The sequence below is a fragment of the Phyllostomus hastatus genome, unplaced genomic scaffold (assembly GCF_019186645.2).
Source record: "Phyllostomus hastatus isolate PE091 unplaced genomic scaffold, TTU_PhHast_1.1 phas_contig_34, whole genome shotgun sequence".
In the NCBI taxonomy this organism is placed as follows: domain Eukaryota; kingdom Metazoa; phylum Chordata; class Mammalia; order Chiroptera; family Phyllostomidae; genus Phyllostomus; species Phyllostomus hastatus.
The window spans coordinates 67,216,179-67,232,249 of NW_025333857.1; the positions used below are offsets into that span (position 1 = coordinate 67,216,179).

At 57.9% G+C, this 16,071-nt stretch overlaps 1 protein-coding gene across 1 annotated transcript in view; it reads right to left on the minus strand.

The window, feature by feature from the left end:
- Window positions 1-3,412: 3,412 nt before the first annotated feature.
- Window positions 3,413-16,071, minus strand: part of TTLL11 (tubulin tyrosine ligase like 11) — a 188,754-nt gene continuing 176,095 nt past the window's right edge. The window contains exon 9 of the mRNA XM_045840022.1: window positions 3,413-7,013. Within this exon, the coding sequence (XP_045695978.1) occupies window positions 6,730-7,013 (284 nt within the window). The 3' untranslated portion in view covers window positions 3,413-6,729. The remainder of the gene's footprint in view (window positions 7,014-16,071) is intronic.

Genomic DNA, 16,071 nt, shown 5'->3' on the forward strand with positions numbered 1-16,071 from the left:
GGTGGACTGGAAATTGGTCCGGCCCCTCTGGGAGGCAGTCTGACTCAGGGATTGCAGCTTAAAATGTGTGTGCTCTTTGATCTAGGAATTCGACCTCTAGGACACACTGTACATGTACACAAAGATGCATGTTCAAGGACAGTCTCTGAAAGACTGTACGTAGTAACAGAAAAGTGGAATCAGCCTGCGTGCTGGGACCAGTGACGTGAACTGCCGTGTCCTACGTAACTGTAGCGCCTCATACAGGGGCGTGCCATGGCGCCACCGAAACCCCGAGGTCCGCCTGCACGTACGCATCGTGCCACAATCTCCCAGGAGCAGTGGTGAATTGAAGACGCAGAGTGCGGGTTGTTGTATAAAAGGGGGGAAAGGGGTGGCACTTCGTGAGGGAGAATTCTTGCGCATTGTGGTTGTTTAGGAAAGGACACACAAAACCCAGAAACTGTCACTGTCTCTGGGGACAGACTGGAGGACTGAGGGATGGGTGTGGCTGGAGATCATCAAAGTATGTCTTCCTGTGCCATTTTAATTTTTTTGGCCGTATGCATTAACATCACGAGTGCATTTGTGTGTGTGTGTGTGTGTGTGTGTGTGTGTGTATGCATTGCATATTTAAAAAAATAAAACACCAAGACGCCCGAGTGGTTGAGCGCTTTTCCCCAGCAGTGGGGTCTCATTTTATCTGTTGTCCTTGAGGAATGCATTTCCATGGAAGTGAATTTTCCAGAGATATTACCAGACTCAAAACTCTTCAAAAGCTTTTTTTTTTTTTTAAAGGAAACCCGACTGTGTCAAACGAGGATTGCAGAATGTGCGGGAACCCTCCCTGGCTGGCGGTGAGGCGGAGGGCTCTGAATCCTGCACCGAGGGCCCCTCTCTGCCGTGACAGGCTCTCGTCCCCTCCCCTCCCCTCTCGTCAGGGGCCCCCTCCCATGGGGCACGTGAGCACAGAGAAAGAACTAAAACGAGCGTGTCATTTCTGGACCCTCCAGGGCAGCCCCTTTCCAGGCTACGGAGCCAGGAGCCCTGGCTCTGGGGCAGGATGCTGTGGATGCTGCGGCTCTGTCTGGGGTCCTGGGACATCCTGACCCGCGGTCAGATGGGCAGCTGCTTCCCTTGCTGTGCTGTCCCACCAGAGCCCCTAGGGGGCCTTGACTGTAGGAGGGGAGAAGTGCCACCCACTCCGCCACCATGGCCACCGTGCCTCTCCACCCACGGTCACCACCGGCCTCCCCTCCCCACACTGCCAGGCACACCCGAGGCAGACACGGAGGCTCTCAGTTGTCAGAGTAGGGCCTCTCTGTGTCCCCCTCCGCTGTCGCTTTGCTGCCAAGCTGAGTACTTCCCAGGGCCTCCAAGTCCTGTAAACCTGGCTGGGGGGGGCAGCCCCCAGAAAGCAGGGGCTGGTGAGGCCCTTCCTTGGGGACGGTCACACACAAGGGCTTTTTGGAGAAACGTTTGCTGACACGGGGCCACTCAGCACCTCCCCCAGAGCCTCTCACGCACGCACACTGCTGTGTGTTAATTGAGACACCACGGCCACCAGCTGCGGCAGAAGCCCCGAGGCCACCCGATTCGCTGCCCTGAGGCTGCTTTGGGCAGGGCCTACCCTCCTGGACAGGCTCAGTGAGGGACCCCCCTCCACCCCGGGGAGCTCGGTGGGGGACCGGGGCCCCCCCTCCCTAGGGACCACTGGAACTGGCTGCTCTGGGTCACCTGCTTCTAGGTCCAAAGGCCCTGGGGCTTGGACTGAGTGCTCCGCTCCAGCCTGGGAAGGGCAGACACTCTGCCTGGGATCCTCAGCCATTCCTGGAGCCAGGCCTGGCCCCCAGGAATGGCTCTCTTAGTGCAGCTTGCATGGGTCAGTTCTCGGGGGAGGTGGCCTGCAATGAGCTTTCCCTGGGCAGATGGAGTGTGCAATGAGTACCCGCTCAGCCCCCAGCTGCAGCAGTGGGTGCTGTACCCACAAACCTGGAAGGGGCCGCCCTCTGTCCCAGGGCAGGTGTCCTTGCCATGGAGTCTCTGACAGGTGCCCAAACTCTAGGGACACGTCTCTCCCTCCCTAAGGGTGACTGTCCCTTGAAGATGAAGGGTTGGTGGGGTGGGGGGTTTCCAAACACCTCCCTTTAGGTCCCCCAGAATCTCATTTCCTTGGGGCAATATTTACCTTCGCAGGCTAACGTTCACCATTACAGAAAAAAAAAATTAACAGGAGCCCTTTTCTCACCAATTGACCCGAAATGAATAAGCTTTGTCCACCCAGTGGATTTGCTGTCAAAAATTATCACGCAGGAAAACCCCGTCAGTACTCTGCAGCCGATGACATACAATGAGCCTGCATTAGCAACACTCAGCTTCATTTTATTATTGCATTTTACGAAGTTACCAAGACAACTGAGGCCAAGTAATGGAACCTTGACTTTATGCGCCATGAAAATTTAATAACGAATTTTTAAAGGCTCTTAGGAGGCAGGAGCAGCCTAGCAAGCAGCAGAGCCTCCCTCCGGGGGAGGAGGGCTCCCAGCGCAGGGGCGGCCCCAGACCTCCCAGGGCCTCCAGCCAGGGACGTCACGTTGGCCGAAGGACGTCACGGTGGGCGGGGCGTGTCCTGGCCTTGGTCCGGTTCCAGCACGTGGAGGCAGGTCCCTTCCTCCGCAGACACTTACTAACGTCCGGCCCAGGTGCCAAGTCCCAAGCCAGGCTCTTCACATTCCTTGTGGCGGGGTCTCCACTGCACACACCAGGACTCGGGCGAAGGGGCGGAGTCTCTGGTCACTCCGTGAGAGAGCGGACGGCCAGCCAAATCCAGACCCTCCTCCACCTTCCCGCCTCCCGCCACCACCCAGGGCCTCCTCTGGGAACGGATAACTTCCCAGCTGATTTCTTTAATCCTCCAGCTCCACGCCTCGCCTCTGCGGCCTGGGAGGGGCTCCGGTGGCCCGAGGGTAAGGCGCTGGACCAAATCCAGCGTGCGCCTCCAGGAGGGAGGAAATATTTCCCAGGAGCTCTCTGTGGGCCCGGTATGAAATAAGACTCGGGCAAATTGCCGGGAAAATGAGCAAAATGTTGGTAATGTTGCTGTTTCGCACCAAAGCTCAACGGTGCTCAGTCTGTGTGTGTGGGGGGGGGAGGGGTACTTTAGACACAAGCACTCTGCTGCGTGTTTTTTTCTAGTTATACACAAATCAAGACTTCTGATAGCTAGAGATGGAAGTAATTAAATATGTTGACTTCTGCAAAGCTCTGTGGTTCCTGGGAACAGAAGAAAATGTGAACTTACTTCGTGAGGGAGAAACCCAGATGCCATCCGGAGACTGGCAGAGTGTCGGTCAAGGGGGTGGGGGGGCGGGGGGGCGGGGCTTGGGCTGCTGCGCGCCATGCTAAGAGGAGGCCCCTCTCAGCCCCTGGCGGCTCCTCCAGGAGCCGCATCCCCGCTCTGAGTGTCAAGGAAGAGGGCTCACGTGCCCAGCAACTGAGGCCCAATGCTCACCTGTAGGGCCAGGGAGTTTAGAGCATTAATCAAGATGTTTTTAAAAATTAAGCGATTTGGGTGCAGTGATGCTCTGCCAATGACAGGGCAGCTTCCAGGTGTCAGAGGAGCGGCGGAGACCGCGTTTCAGCCCTTGCGTGTGAGGACGGCGGGAGGGGCAGAGGCAGCGGAGCGGACTGCTGCGGCTTTGCTTGTCTTGATGGGTCACAACGTTCAAGACAAACCTTTTCCTCCACCTCCTTACACCTCGTAGGAAGCCAGAAGCCAGTCTGAAGACGACAGGGCACTGGATCAGCGCTTGGTTTTACAACACGCTTCCACGGGTACTATACTTTCTGTTTCTCGTTCTTTGTTCCCAGGGAGCAAGAGAGAGAGGCCTTGTCACCCCCTTGTGTGGCTCAGGGACCTGGAGCCCGCAGCATGTATGTGGGCCACTGAGCCCTTCTGGGTGCTCGGCAAGAGACCACCAGATCAGAGCCCCCCAAGTTGAGCCTCCAGAACCCCAGGATCCCCCAGCTGCTCTGAGATGTGGGTTTCCGTCTGTGAAATGGGGCCAAACCCTCTCCCCACCAGGTTGTAGGAACACTGGGACGCTGTGGAGAGCAGCTGTGGTGCTGAGAAGGAGCAAGGGACCGGGGGCCAGGGGACCTCCCTGTGAGTCCTGGCTCAGCCCTGAGGCCTTGGGCCAGTCACCTGACCTCCTGGGCATCAGTCCCCACCTGAGGAGAGACGGCAGTGAGATCCTCAACCTTCCCTGGGCGTGGGGAGGATGGCCGTAAAAGTACTTTGTAAACCGTGAAGTGAGCACGTGCTAAATTTGTGTCAGAAAGGGAGGTGGTTCTAGAAAGGCACAGAGCACCATTCTGAGGGTCTAGAGTCTGCCCCACCCCGGTCTCACCCGCCCAGACTGTCTGTATTCGTGTTGGGATCATCTAATCTGACCTACCCCACCTCGCCCAAGGGCAGGTGGCTGTGGAGGTGGAGAGACAGCTGGGCGCGGATGGAGGAGCCACGGTGAGGACCATCCAGCCCAGTGGGGCCTTAGTCTCCAAGGCTGGACGACAGCCGGTGCCCCTGGGGGACGCAGCCCAGCCCTGAGCCTGGGACAAAGGGACACGGAGAGAGACTGCCCAGGGTCAGAGGAGCCACCGTCTGCTTGGGTTCACAGGACAGGCCCCGTGCCTGGGAGCCAAGGAGCCTGCTGTGGGCACGAAAGTGCTCAGCGAGTCGTCTTGGTGAGATTCGGAAAAGCACGATTCTTAGGGGCACCCACAGGCTCAGGGGAGAAGGAGCGTTGCATCGCCACTCCTCACCTGGGGCCTGCTGGACATTCGGGTTATTTCAAGCAGCACCGGCTGGGCCCCGCTGTGTGTGCGAAGGGGCGAGCGTGGACCCCGCCCCTGCCTGGCCCTGAAAGAACGCATAATTTGGTGGGAGCGAACGCCACAGGGCGGGCGTTGATCACGAGGGCACTTCCCAGGTTCTCACAGGTATAAGCAGGAGCAGTTCCTTCTGTTTGCGGGGGTTGCATAGGAGACACTTGAGCTTGACTTTGAAAGACAAGTAAGTTTCCATTGGACGGAGGCAGAGGAGACGGCAAACTGGAGGACGGGAGAGCGCCGAGCAGGTCCGCACCCTCAGCCTTCCCACTGGGGGAATCACAGAATGTTCTCCTCGGCACGGCGAAGGCGGATACGAGGAGCCGTGGGGGCACGGGGCTGCAGGCAGGGCGCATGAGGTGCGTGGGCCAGGCGCATTCAGGAAGACAGGGGTTAGATTTAGGAGGGGCCTTGACTGCCGGTGCCAGGGGTCTGGGCTCTATGTGGGCGGAGATGAGGGTAGACTGAAGTAGGGGGTTCCTGCCGTCGGCTGCTGTGCTCCGAGCTCCCTTCACCTGAGAGGGATGGAGGGTGTGTTGAGGGAGCCGAGAGGCAGGAGACTGCCGGGGTCCAGGTGAGGGAGGGTGAGGTCTGAGCTGGGGCGCGGGGACGGAGGCCCAGGGAGACGGGAGAGTGGGCGAGGGGGCTTGTCTGGGGGTGGAGGCGCCTGTCTCCGCACGGGGACCAGCACTGCTGACAGCGGCCCTGAGCTCAAGGTGCCCTGACCAGCACCGCGTGCTGGCCCGCTTCTGGCCGGGCCCCGGTGCCGCGACTCGAGTGTCCTGTGGTGCACGCTCCCCAGACAGAGGCAGGCCGAGCCACCTTCCTTGGAGCCCACGCTGGAGGGCTGGCTGTCCAGGGGCTCGGTCAGGGCTGTCTCCCGCCACCTGTCGTCAGTGTGCCTTGGACCCTGTCTCGCCCGTGGCTATCTCCCACAATGCCACTGTGGCCACCAGCGAGCAGGGGACACAGGTGGAGACAAGAGAAGGCTCTGGTGCGAGGGGAGCGTGGGCCCCCTTCTCCCCGCACGTCTGGCGCCTGGGTTCGTTCCTCGTGCTCTGCTCACCCGACCCTCACCCCTCACCCGGGTCTTGTTTCCTCCCCTCGGAAGCCCCCTCCCGTCGTCACCCAGCGTGCCCAGCCTGGGGCGGGCACACAGGAGCCCGCGGCAGTGGGGGCCGCACGGTGAGCACCCCACCTGTGAGGGCTCCAATCGGAGGCCCTGTGACCATGGGACTCTTGCTTTGGGGTCAAGGTCAAACAAAATCAGGCAAAATAACCTCTGTGGCTCCTGCCAGCTTTAAGACTCTAGGAGCCTTAGTGACTTCTTAGTTAATTATTTCTTAATTAATAGCGAACCAGCCACCGCAGCAACAGGCGAGCTAATGAAATAAATGAGGCTAATCTGTTAACTACACCCGCGTAGCACATGATTGGGATGGGCGCTCCCCCTTCGTCCTCTCAGGGTGGTGGCGGGCAGCGGACATGACGCTCGCTCCCGCGGCCCCGGCGGACCCCAGACTCGGCTCCCGCAAGTCCTTTCTTTCCTGGTTGCCCCCAACCCAACAGGTCTACCCCTGTTGTTGCTTCCCGTGAGCTCAGGATGGAAGGCGCCACCTGTCACCTTTGGGATGCCGTGTGTCCACTGATGGCTGGAAAACAGGATCACCACCCAGAGGCACCGGGAGGAAGGCGAGAGGGAATCGACCGGACCCTCGAGGCGCAGCTCCGCACAACAGGGGACCATGAGCAGCGCCCCGGGCGGGAGTTCTCAGCAGCCCGTGTTGCTCCACGGGCGGGACGTCCAGGGCCTCCCTCGGGCCCCGGAGGGCTTGCTCTCCTGGGAGGACGGAGCGGCCCTCAGGCTGGGGCGTGTCTGGGATGGGAGAGCTTGGCAGTGCAGGGCCGGAGGTCGCTCTCTGCCGGCGGGGCTGCCGGGGCGGCTTCCTGGGGCGTGCCGCTGTAGGGGGGCCGGCCCCCAGGCCTGCCACTCCGGCCGCACACCAGACGCTTCTCGTCCAGCAGGGACAGGTGGTATTCGCACAGGTCGATCAGCGAGGCCACCTGCTTGTGGAGGGGCAGCAACTTGAACTTTCGCTGAGCCAGGTAGAAGAAAGCTTCCACGAAGGCCTGCAGGCACATCCCTGTGGGCAGAGAGACCGGAGTTAGGGGCGTGCACGCAACAGCCGCCCGGCACGCTGCCCTGGGGGGGCCCGACCCCCACCACCAGGCACTTTCCTGCTGTGGTTTCCATTCTGGAAACGAAACGGGGCTCGCTCACTGGGCACCCGCCTACCCTGAGCCCCGCTGGGCGCACAGCACCATGGGCAGATGCGCTGTCTTGAGCAGCCCTGGGGAGGAGATTTAGTTAGCCCTATTTCACAGATGAGGAAACTGAGTCTCAGAGAAGCAGGGAGGCCCAGGCAAAGTCCTATTGGTGGAAAGGGGTGGAGCCGGGGTGTAAGCCGAGTCCCAAGCCTCAGCCCTCTGCGCCACCATAACATGTTCCCGTTAAACCAGCCCCTGACTGGGACAGTAGGGGGCAGTGTTCTCAAGGTGAGGCCAGTCTGCTGGCGACGTGCCGTGTCTGGATCGAGGTGTTGGCTTCTGGGTGTGTGTGTGTGTGTGTGTGTGTGTGTGTGTGTTTGTCAAATATCATCAAATTGGTCCTTAGGATTTGTGCGCGTGGCTGCATGTAAATTTTACTCAAAAGGTAAAATGCACCACTGACCCCTTCTCTCTACCCAAAACGATAATCTGGAACATGATGATAGCAGTCCCCTCTATGCCCCCGGAATGTTCTTTCCTCACTTTGCAACATAAGCCCCTCCTCATGTTGGGGTCTGTGCTCGGGATCACTCGCTCAGGGGAGCCCCCACTAACGCCCGGCTCAGACCGCCCCGGCGCAGCTGCTTGCTCTCATCTCTGCAGCGCAGCCTGCGGCTCGTTCTGTGCTCGCGTGAGTGGGGCTCCACCGCTCTGCCCTCCCTGCCGGGATGCGAGCTCCGGCTCAGCGCTACATCCCAGGGCGGGGCGCCCAGAAAGCATTCAGTAGGGACACGCTGACACACGACTGAGGGGATGAATGAATGAGTCGGTTCCAGCTGCTTTACAGACATGGTCACTGATCCTCACAGCGCCTTCTCGAGGTCAGTGTTGTTATGCCCCATGTTCCAGATGGGAAAACTAACTCAGAAACGCTGAGTAACTTCCCTGAGGTCACACAGCCAGAGAACAGTGGTCTGGAGATTCCAACGCTGACTCCCACCCAGTAGGAGTCACTGAGTCCCGCCGCATGAAAGGTTCTGAGTCTTCCCCAACGTGCAGATAAAAGGAACCCCGTGATGCACGTCACGAGACCCCGTGGGCTCCTGGGGAAGGGGACGTGAGGGCCGGACTGGACGCCGCCGGCATTTCCGATGAGGCCGGCGCTGAGTCTGCGGGCCGCATCTTCCCGGCGGCCTTGCTTCCCGGCTGTGAGGTGCCTGACAAGGAGGTGTGAGTCCCCAGCTTCTGTCGCCACAGGCAGAAGCCAGGCCTGGGGTTCGTAAACGCCAGGTTATAATACTTGGGCCCTGGAAGCTGGGCGCTCTTTCTGCCTTGGAAGCTTGAGCCACGCAGAGTTGTTTGTCTCTTTCCAAGTCCATCAGGGCTTTTCTGCTCGGCTTCTCTTGGCCCCAGATGCCCTGCCGGTGCCCCGCTCGGTTTGGCCCTGACGGGAGGGGCTAGTCTAACGAGAACGGTAAAGTCCTGGTGCAAAACCCCGTCCTGTAAACAGAGGCCTGCGGGACGGGGAGGCAGGGGGATGGGGCCTCTGTCTGAATCAAGAAACAGATGTTTCCTGCCTCGGGCCAGGCTCTCCCAGGGTGCGTGTGCATGCCTGCGTGTGTGCCTGCCTGCGCGTGTGTGTCACAGGGGGTGAGAGGGTCGGACACGTGCAGAGTGCAAGAGGCCGGGATCTAGAGCCAGAGAAACACAGTGTGGTCCCAGCCCCCCGACTTCCCAGCTTGTGATCTAAACAGCGCCACCCAAAGTGTGGTCCGCAGCCTGGTGCCAAGTCCAGAAACTGTGGGTCCCCTGGTCCCCGACAAGATAAGGAGCTCGGGCCAGAATGTAAATCATGCTCCTCATCAATCACATTGTTTAGTTCTGCTGGCAAACAGCACTGCCCAAAGCGTGGTCTGCAGCCTGGTGCCAAGTCCAGAAACTGTGTGTCCCTGGTGCCTGACAAGATAAGGAGCTCGGGCCAGAATGTAAATCATGCTCCTCATCAATCACATTGTTTAGTTCCGCTGGCAGTGTTTTATAGTGAGTCTGTCTTAACAAGGGAAGCGGCACCAGTTTGCATTCTGGCTCAAGCCTCTCGTCCGGGACTGTGAGGAGCAGCTCGTGGACTGACTGCAACTTTGAGTAGCTCTGGTCCACACAGGCGCGCCCAGCTTTAACGCGCATGCCAGTCACCAGGATCTTGACACAGTGCAGATTCCGAGGTGGTGCCCAGGACACTGCGTCCTCGACAAGCTTCCCGGCGATGCCCCAGCTGCTGGTCCTTGGGGGGCACTCTCGGCAGCAAGGACCGAGCAGCTTTTACTCAACAAATATTTGTTTCCTTCCCTTAATTGAAGGCAGACAGTGATTAGAGCGATAATGCACAGAAAAAATACACTGAGGACCTTTTCTGGAAAAAAATGCACGGCTAAATGATCTGGAAGAAGCCAGCCTAAAATGAGAAGTGGGATTTAATGTGTTCTCCTTGGCTTGCTTGTCTGCATTTTCTGATGGTTTACAGTAAACATGGATGCAGTGTAAAAATATGCAATGGTAACTTCTACAGGGTGGAAAGAGGCGATGCAAGGGCAGCTGCTTTTAATTATGAGCCCTTTGCTACTATGTAAAGTTATGTACATGTATTACTTTGAAAAAAATACCATGTAAGCTTTCTGCATATATGTTCTACTTTAATACATGTTAACTAATATGTATGTGGAAAATACGAGAAGAGGAAGTAAAGGGGAACAGGCATTACTGACTCGTGCATGAGGCAGCTGTGCTACTGGAGGTGCTCCGATCCCCACTGCTGCTCCCATTGTGCAGATGAGGAAGCTGAGGCCCAGAGAGACGAACTGACTTGCCCTCAGGTCTCACACTGGTAAGTGGCAGGGCTGGGATTCAAACCGAGGCCTCAAGCACCGCCGATTTTGCATTCCTGAAAAGCCCCCCTAAGCATCCCCACCAAGAACACTCTGGGGTTATCTATGAACACCATGGTGGAGGACAGACATGCTTCCGTGTAGAACCTGCAGGAACAGCAAAGCCAATGGCTGGGGAGTCCAGGCAGTGAGGGGAATCAGCGGAGGCTGATGGGGGAGGAGGCATTTGAGTTGGGCCGTGAAGGATGGGCAGGGATGAGCCGGGGGCGGTCGGCGGGGCCGAGAACAGGGCTGTGCAAGGCAGAGGTGGGTGTGTTCCAGTAACAACCCCAGGCGCCCGCAGCAGGATGGGCTGCAGAAGGGGCCAGGGGACTGACTAGACTCTGGAGGGGCCAGAAGGCCAGAGGAAGGGAGCAGGAGCCTCCGAAGGTACTGGGCAAAGCTGCAGCCCAGCTGTGCGCCCTCACCTACAACAGCCTGAGTACATTTCCAGTCTAAGGATTTTGTCTTTTTTTTCTGATAGTGCCAGAAACTCTGTGGGATTTTTTGCAGGGGGGAAAGAGGGATTGAGTTTGTTTTGTTTCAGTCCTCCAACGAAATCTTGCGAAGTCAGAGCTCTGCCCACACAGAGCTCCCTCCCCTGTCAGACTCTTGCATCTTTGTAACCAGCAAAGCCACCGCCCCTCCCGATGCTCTAGAATCTTCATTTTATAGAAGTGGGGGGCAGGAAAGGAGGCCCCAAGTCACACGGCCAGTAACTAGCAGAAGGGCGGCTCGACCCCAGGTCTCCTGAGCTCAGACTGCACCCCAACCAGCAGCGCCAAACACTGCTCAAGCCGGGGGCTGGTGACCCAGAGCCCCGAGTCCTCTGCTTGGTCCTGCTGAGTGTGTCTGAGCGAGACCGAAGGCCAAGGTGGGCCGGAGGGAGGGGCCCCTCCAGACTGCAGCCCACTCACTCACGGGTCTCGGGCCCCCACAAAGGAGGTTGCCACGTAGTTGTAATAACAACGTGCACAGGGCTTTGTACTCATTTTGCTAAAATTGTAAACATTTTTGTATGTTGCTATGCAACCTTCATAATATTTTAATGGCTGCGTAATATTCCTTCAAATCTTGCCCCCTGCATCATTTTTTTTAATCGTAAGGTTGGTTTAGTAATTAATCTCATGTTAAAAATATTTAAAACTTATACTATACCTAGCTCCCTCTGAAAGCTCAGCTGCCGAATGTCATTTCAGCTCCTTAACAGTCCTGGAGTAGTTACATTTAGACAGTCCTAACATTATTTCGGCCCTAGGAAGGCAACCCGGAGGCTGACGGGGCCCCCGGTGAAAGTGAGTTTGACGCCCCCGCCTTACAGAGTCCCCGAGTGGACCAAGCACACAGCGGGGCGCCCCCACACGTGAGCCAGTGAGAGAGAGAACACGTCCTGTCCCCCGAGGCCGCGGAGGCTGCTGCTCAGCCCTAAACCAACAAAACCCTAAAATCCGATCATAGCGAGGTCGTGGTGAAATCGCTATAGACTTTTAAAAGGCAATTTGGCAAAGGTTTCTCTTTTTCCCATGTTTTTCCCCCCCATTTTTTAACGTATTGGGCTGGTGAAAGTTTTAAGAGCCGCTCACGTGCTTCAGAGCAGTCCTTCCAAAAGCCCAGCAACGTGCTCTGGGCACTCGTGGCCGGCCACCTTCCTTACTGCAGGGGCGGGGCGCACGGCCTGACTGGGAGCGCACTTTTAGATCCTCCTTTCTGCTCTTCTGCGTTTTCCAAATAGGAGAATGCATGATCATTGTGGGCAGTAATTAGAAAAACGTATATATTATTTTAAAAATGCCCCCGGCCTGCCTCCCCAGTAGGCCCCTGTGCTCCTGGGGGCAGGGGGCCACCCCCTGCCTCCCCGCGGACCTGGAGCGGGCAAGGCCCGGTGCACAGGCACCACTAGAGGCCCACGTGACCCGCTCCAGTGGCTGTGACCCTTAAACAAGCTTGTGACGTGGGCGCGATCCCCACACTGCCCTCGACAGCGGGGGGTGAGGGAAAGGCACCCTGTGAACACTCTTCTCCTAGATGACGTGCGGACTCCCAGACCCAGAGGGGGCAGCCCAGAAGCTCTCAAAGTGCAGGCTCCACTGGAGGGCTCGGGAGAGCGCAGGCGCGCCCCAGAGACCCTGGTTCTGAAGGGCCGAGAACCCGCGCCTCCACTGAGTTCCCAGGTGGCGACAATGAGGCTGTCAGTCCAGGGACCCCACTGTGAGAACCCATTCCCTCCCCCTCCCACGGCCAAGTCCAGGCGGTACCTAGCCCCCTCTGAAAGCTCAGCTGCTGTTTTACTAGAATACAAAGTACCTGACTTTGGGCTAAAAACATCTTCCTCTAAGACACTCTGAGAGCACTCAATCTGTTACGTTTTTTAAAGATTTTATTTATTAATTTTAGAGGGTGGAGAAAGGAGGGAGAGAAAGATGGATCAGCTGCCTTTGTACATGCCCCAACCTGCAACCCAGGCATGTGCCTTGACCGGGAATCGAACTGGCGACCTTTAGCTTTGTGGGATGGTGTCCAACCCAGCACTGAGCCACAGCAGTCAGGGCTCAGTCTGTTATTTTTTAAGGATGAACAATGGAGTTGGAAAACCATGGCATTGTCCCACCTTTGCATTAAGTCTTCTCGGTTTCTGAGGAATGAACGGCATGTCCCCGGTTTCTCCCGTGGGTCCTTCGGAAGGAGTGCCTCTAACACCAGCTGAGGGGACTGGCCTCCCGTCGGGGTCCATGGCTTTCAAACATTTGATGCATAAAATGATCTGGGGACCGAGCCAGACATGCAGGTTCCTGCCCCCGTGCTTGGGAACTCTGTCCATTGGTGATGAGGCCCCAGCAGCTGCACCAATAATGTCAGTGCTGGGGCCTCTGCACCCGTGGGTGATCAGGAAGCTTTGCAGCAGACGCTCCCACTTGGCCATCCATCCACGGGCCCCGGAGGAGGCAGTGGAGTAAAGAGGTGGGAGCGTGGTACTTGAGAAGCCCAGTGCTGCCCTAGCTCTGCTGTGGGCCATCAAGACCCTTTGGGGTGCAGAGAGCAAACCTTCTTCTCTGCAGTCCATTGCCCACCCCCCATCTGCATTGGCTTGGGCCGCCATAATAAAACGCCGCAGCCTGAGTGGCTCAAACAGCGGGCATTTATTCTCCCACCCTGTAGGCTGGACGCCTGAGGTCAGGGTGCCGGCAGAGTTCGGTCCTGGTGTGAACCCTCTTCCTGGCTTGCAACTGGCCGCCTTCTCGCTGTGTCCTCCTGTGGCAGAGCGAGCCAGCTCCCTGGTGCCTCCTCTTACACGGACGCCAGTCCCACTGGTCAGGGCCCCACCTTATGACCTCATTTAACCTCAGCTACCTCCTCAGAGGCCGGGTCTCCAAATACAGTCACACTGGGGTGGGGCTTTGACATACGGATTTGGTGGGGAGACAATTCACTCCACAACTCTCCATTGTGCCTGGTTCTGCTGACATGCATCCTGCATCTGGGACACTTGTCTACCATTCACCTAGTCTCTGAGATTACCCGAGCCGTTCGGAAGAGAAAAAAGAAATCCTACGCCTCTTCCCTGCTCCCTACGAGTCCCCCGGAAAAACCCCTCCAGGCTCTGACCAGAGTTGGAAACACCTCTTGGGTAACACTGCTGGAGTGACCTGTTAGCAGGAAAATTCGTGAAAGGAAACAGTAACAGGTAGTATTTACGGAGCCATCGCTATTTAACTGGGTTCCACAGAAACCTCACGCAGCAGGTGTTACACCCATTTCATGGCCGAGACTCGCCAAAGTCTCGGAGCTGCTGGGTGGCAGATCCCAAGGACCGCTGTCCTAACTTCTTTGCTCCACTGCTGCTGCCGCGCCGGCGTGGCGGTTCCAGCCGTGGAGAGGGAAGAAACGACGCCCGCCTGGCAGCGCGTGAGGGATGGGCCTCATCCATCTCTGCCTTGTCAGCAACACGGCGCGGTCGGATCCGGCGGTCTCTGCACACGGGCCGTCCCCACCTGCCTCCTATGCCTGAAGATAGGCTGCTGAGTATTTTCTGCGACTTCATCTGGGCTGACGGGTGTCGCTGGAGAAAGCAGGCTTTGAAACATTCCAGTTGTAGCCAGACGCACGTCTCGCACCGAGACGGCCGCTTGGATGTCGGCAAGCGGCCCCCGACAGATGCTGGCCTCATTCTGTCAATCAGTCGGGCGAGGGTGGGCCCACGGGCTCCTCTGGCTCCAAGGCGGCTCCTCTCGGCTCCTGGCGTGAGGCGGGGCGGGGGAGGCCCTGCACACGGGACCTCAGGGAAGCCCTGGCAGCCGCCCTCCAATGATCCCGTCATCTGGTTCGGGGCTTGAGGACGGAAACAAAGACAACAGCTGCGTGTGCACAGCCCTTGCCAGTTTGTGAAAACTGTCCGTTTCCTCCTCTGGTTCTCAGAGCAACGTTCAGAAAGGGAGGTTGTTGCCAGTGTTCCCCAGTTACAGGTGAGGGACGCAGACCCCGGGAGGCTGTGCGGCCCGACTAGGGGACCCTCAGTGGATGGGGCGGCGTTTAAGCGTGTGCCCATCTGCCTCTCAGACCTGCGTCCTTCTCCCTGCAGCACGCCCTTTTTTTTTTTTTAGATTTTATTTATTTTTAGACAGGGGAAGGGAGGGGGGGGAGAGAGAGAGAGAGAGAGGGAGAAACATCAATGTGTGGGTGCCTCTCGAGTGGCCCCCATTTGGGGACCTGGCCCGCAACCCAGGCATGTGCCCCGACTGGGAATTGAACCTGTGACCCTTTGGTTCGCAGCCCACACTCAATCCACTGAGCTACACCAGCCAGGGCTCCAGCATGGCCTTTCTTAACATATGACATCTATGTATTATTGCACAGTTAACAGCACATCTGCATATATGACACAATTAAATCATTGCTGACAGCCAGGGCTATTACCCCAGGCTGAAGAGAGATATTTCTTTTCCTCTCCAAGATCCCCGAGCTTCTTAGCACTTCGATTTCAAGGTGCTGGTGTGCTGGGCTAGGACAGCCCTTTCCAGTTCCTTCTCTCTCCCCAACCCTTAAATCTCTTTCTTGTTACTCACACAGAACAGATGTTTCTGTCTCTCCGTACAACCCTAAATGTGTAAGGACACAAGCCTCTGTTTGGAGTCATCGGTAGGAAATAAAGTTGAATGATCTTGACTAGAATGAGCTCAGTGACTCCTCTCCGCGCGGCAGAATGCCCCCCACAAGAGCTATCTGTGGAGCCCGCATCGGCTCCGGGTGGTTAATCACCGCCGTCTCGGCCCGCTCTCCACCCCTCGGGTGCCGCGCCGCCTGCCTCCCCGTCCGCGGCCCCACGGTCCCCCCAGACAGTACGGCGGTCTCTCCAGGCCAGCGGCTGGCGTCTCGGAGGGCTCTGTTCCGGGACCTCGAGCCTGGGCATTTCCCACGGGACGGCGTTCGGGTCTGTGGGGTGGTGACGGGAAGTCGGACAGGCTGGGTCCCTGCGCTATCTGCCCCCGTGGCTTTCCCAAAGGCACCGCCTCAAAAAGCCCAGTACGTGCTTCCGAGTGGCAGCGGCGACACCTCCCGTCCCCCACTTTGCTTGCGTACTCTCCCCTCCCTGGAATCACAGTGCTGTCCTAACATCAGTTTCATGTCTTCTTTACGGCAGGTCGCTGGCTGCTGGTCCCCACCCCGGGCTGTCCTCGTGAGGCCGGGGGCCTTTGCCCCAGCCGCAGCTCTCACGGAGCGGGCCCTCGACAAGGGTTTGTGGGACGCGTGAGCCCACTGACTGGGGTCTCGGGAGGAAACCCTGTGCGGGGAGGTCAGAAGGCCTTTGGCCCTGGGCACTGGGTGGCTTTGAGCCAGCCACCTCCTGTCTCCTGGCCTCACCTTCTACAAAATGCACGTCAGCCAGCCACCTCCTGTCTCCTGGCCTCACCTTCTACAAAATGCACGTCAGCCTGGGCCATTCCGCAGGATTCTAGAAGTATTGAAAGTGATGCTTTTGAATGTTTTAAAAGCGGTAATAACTAAAGTCACACACCAC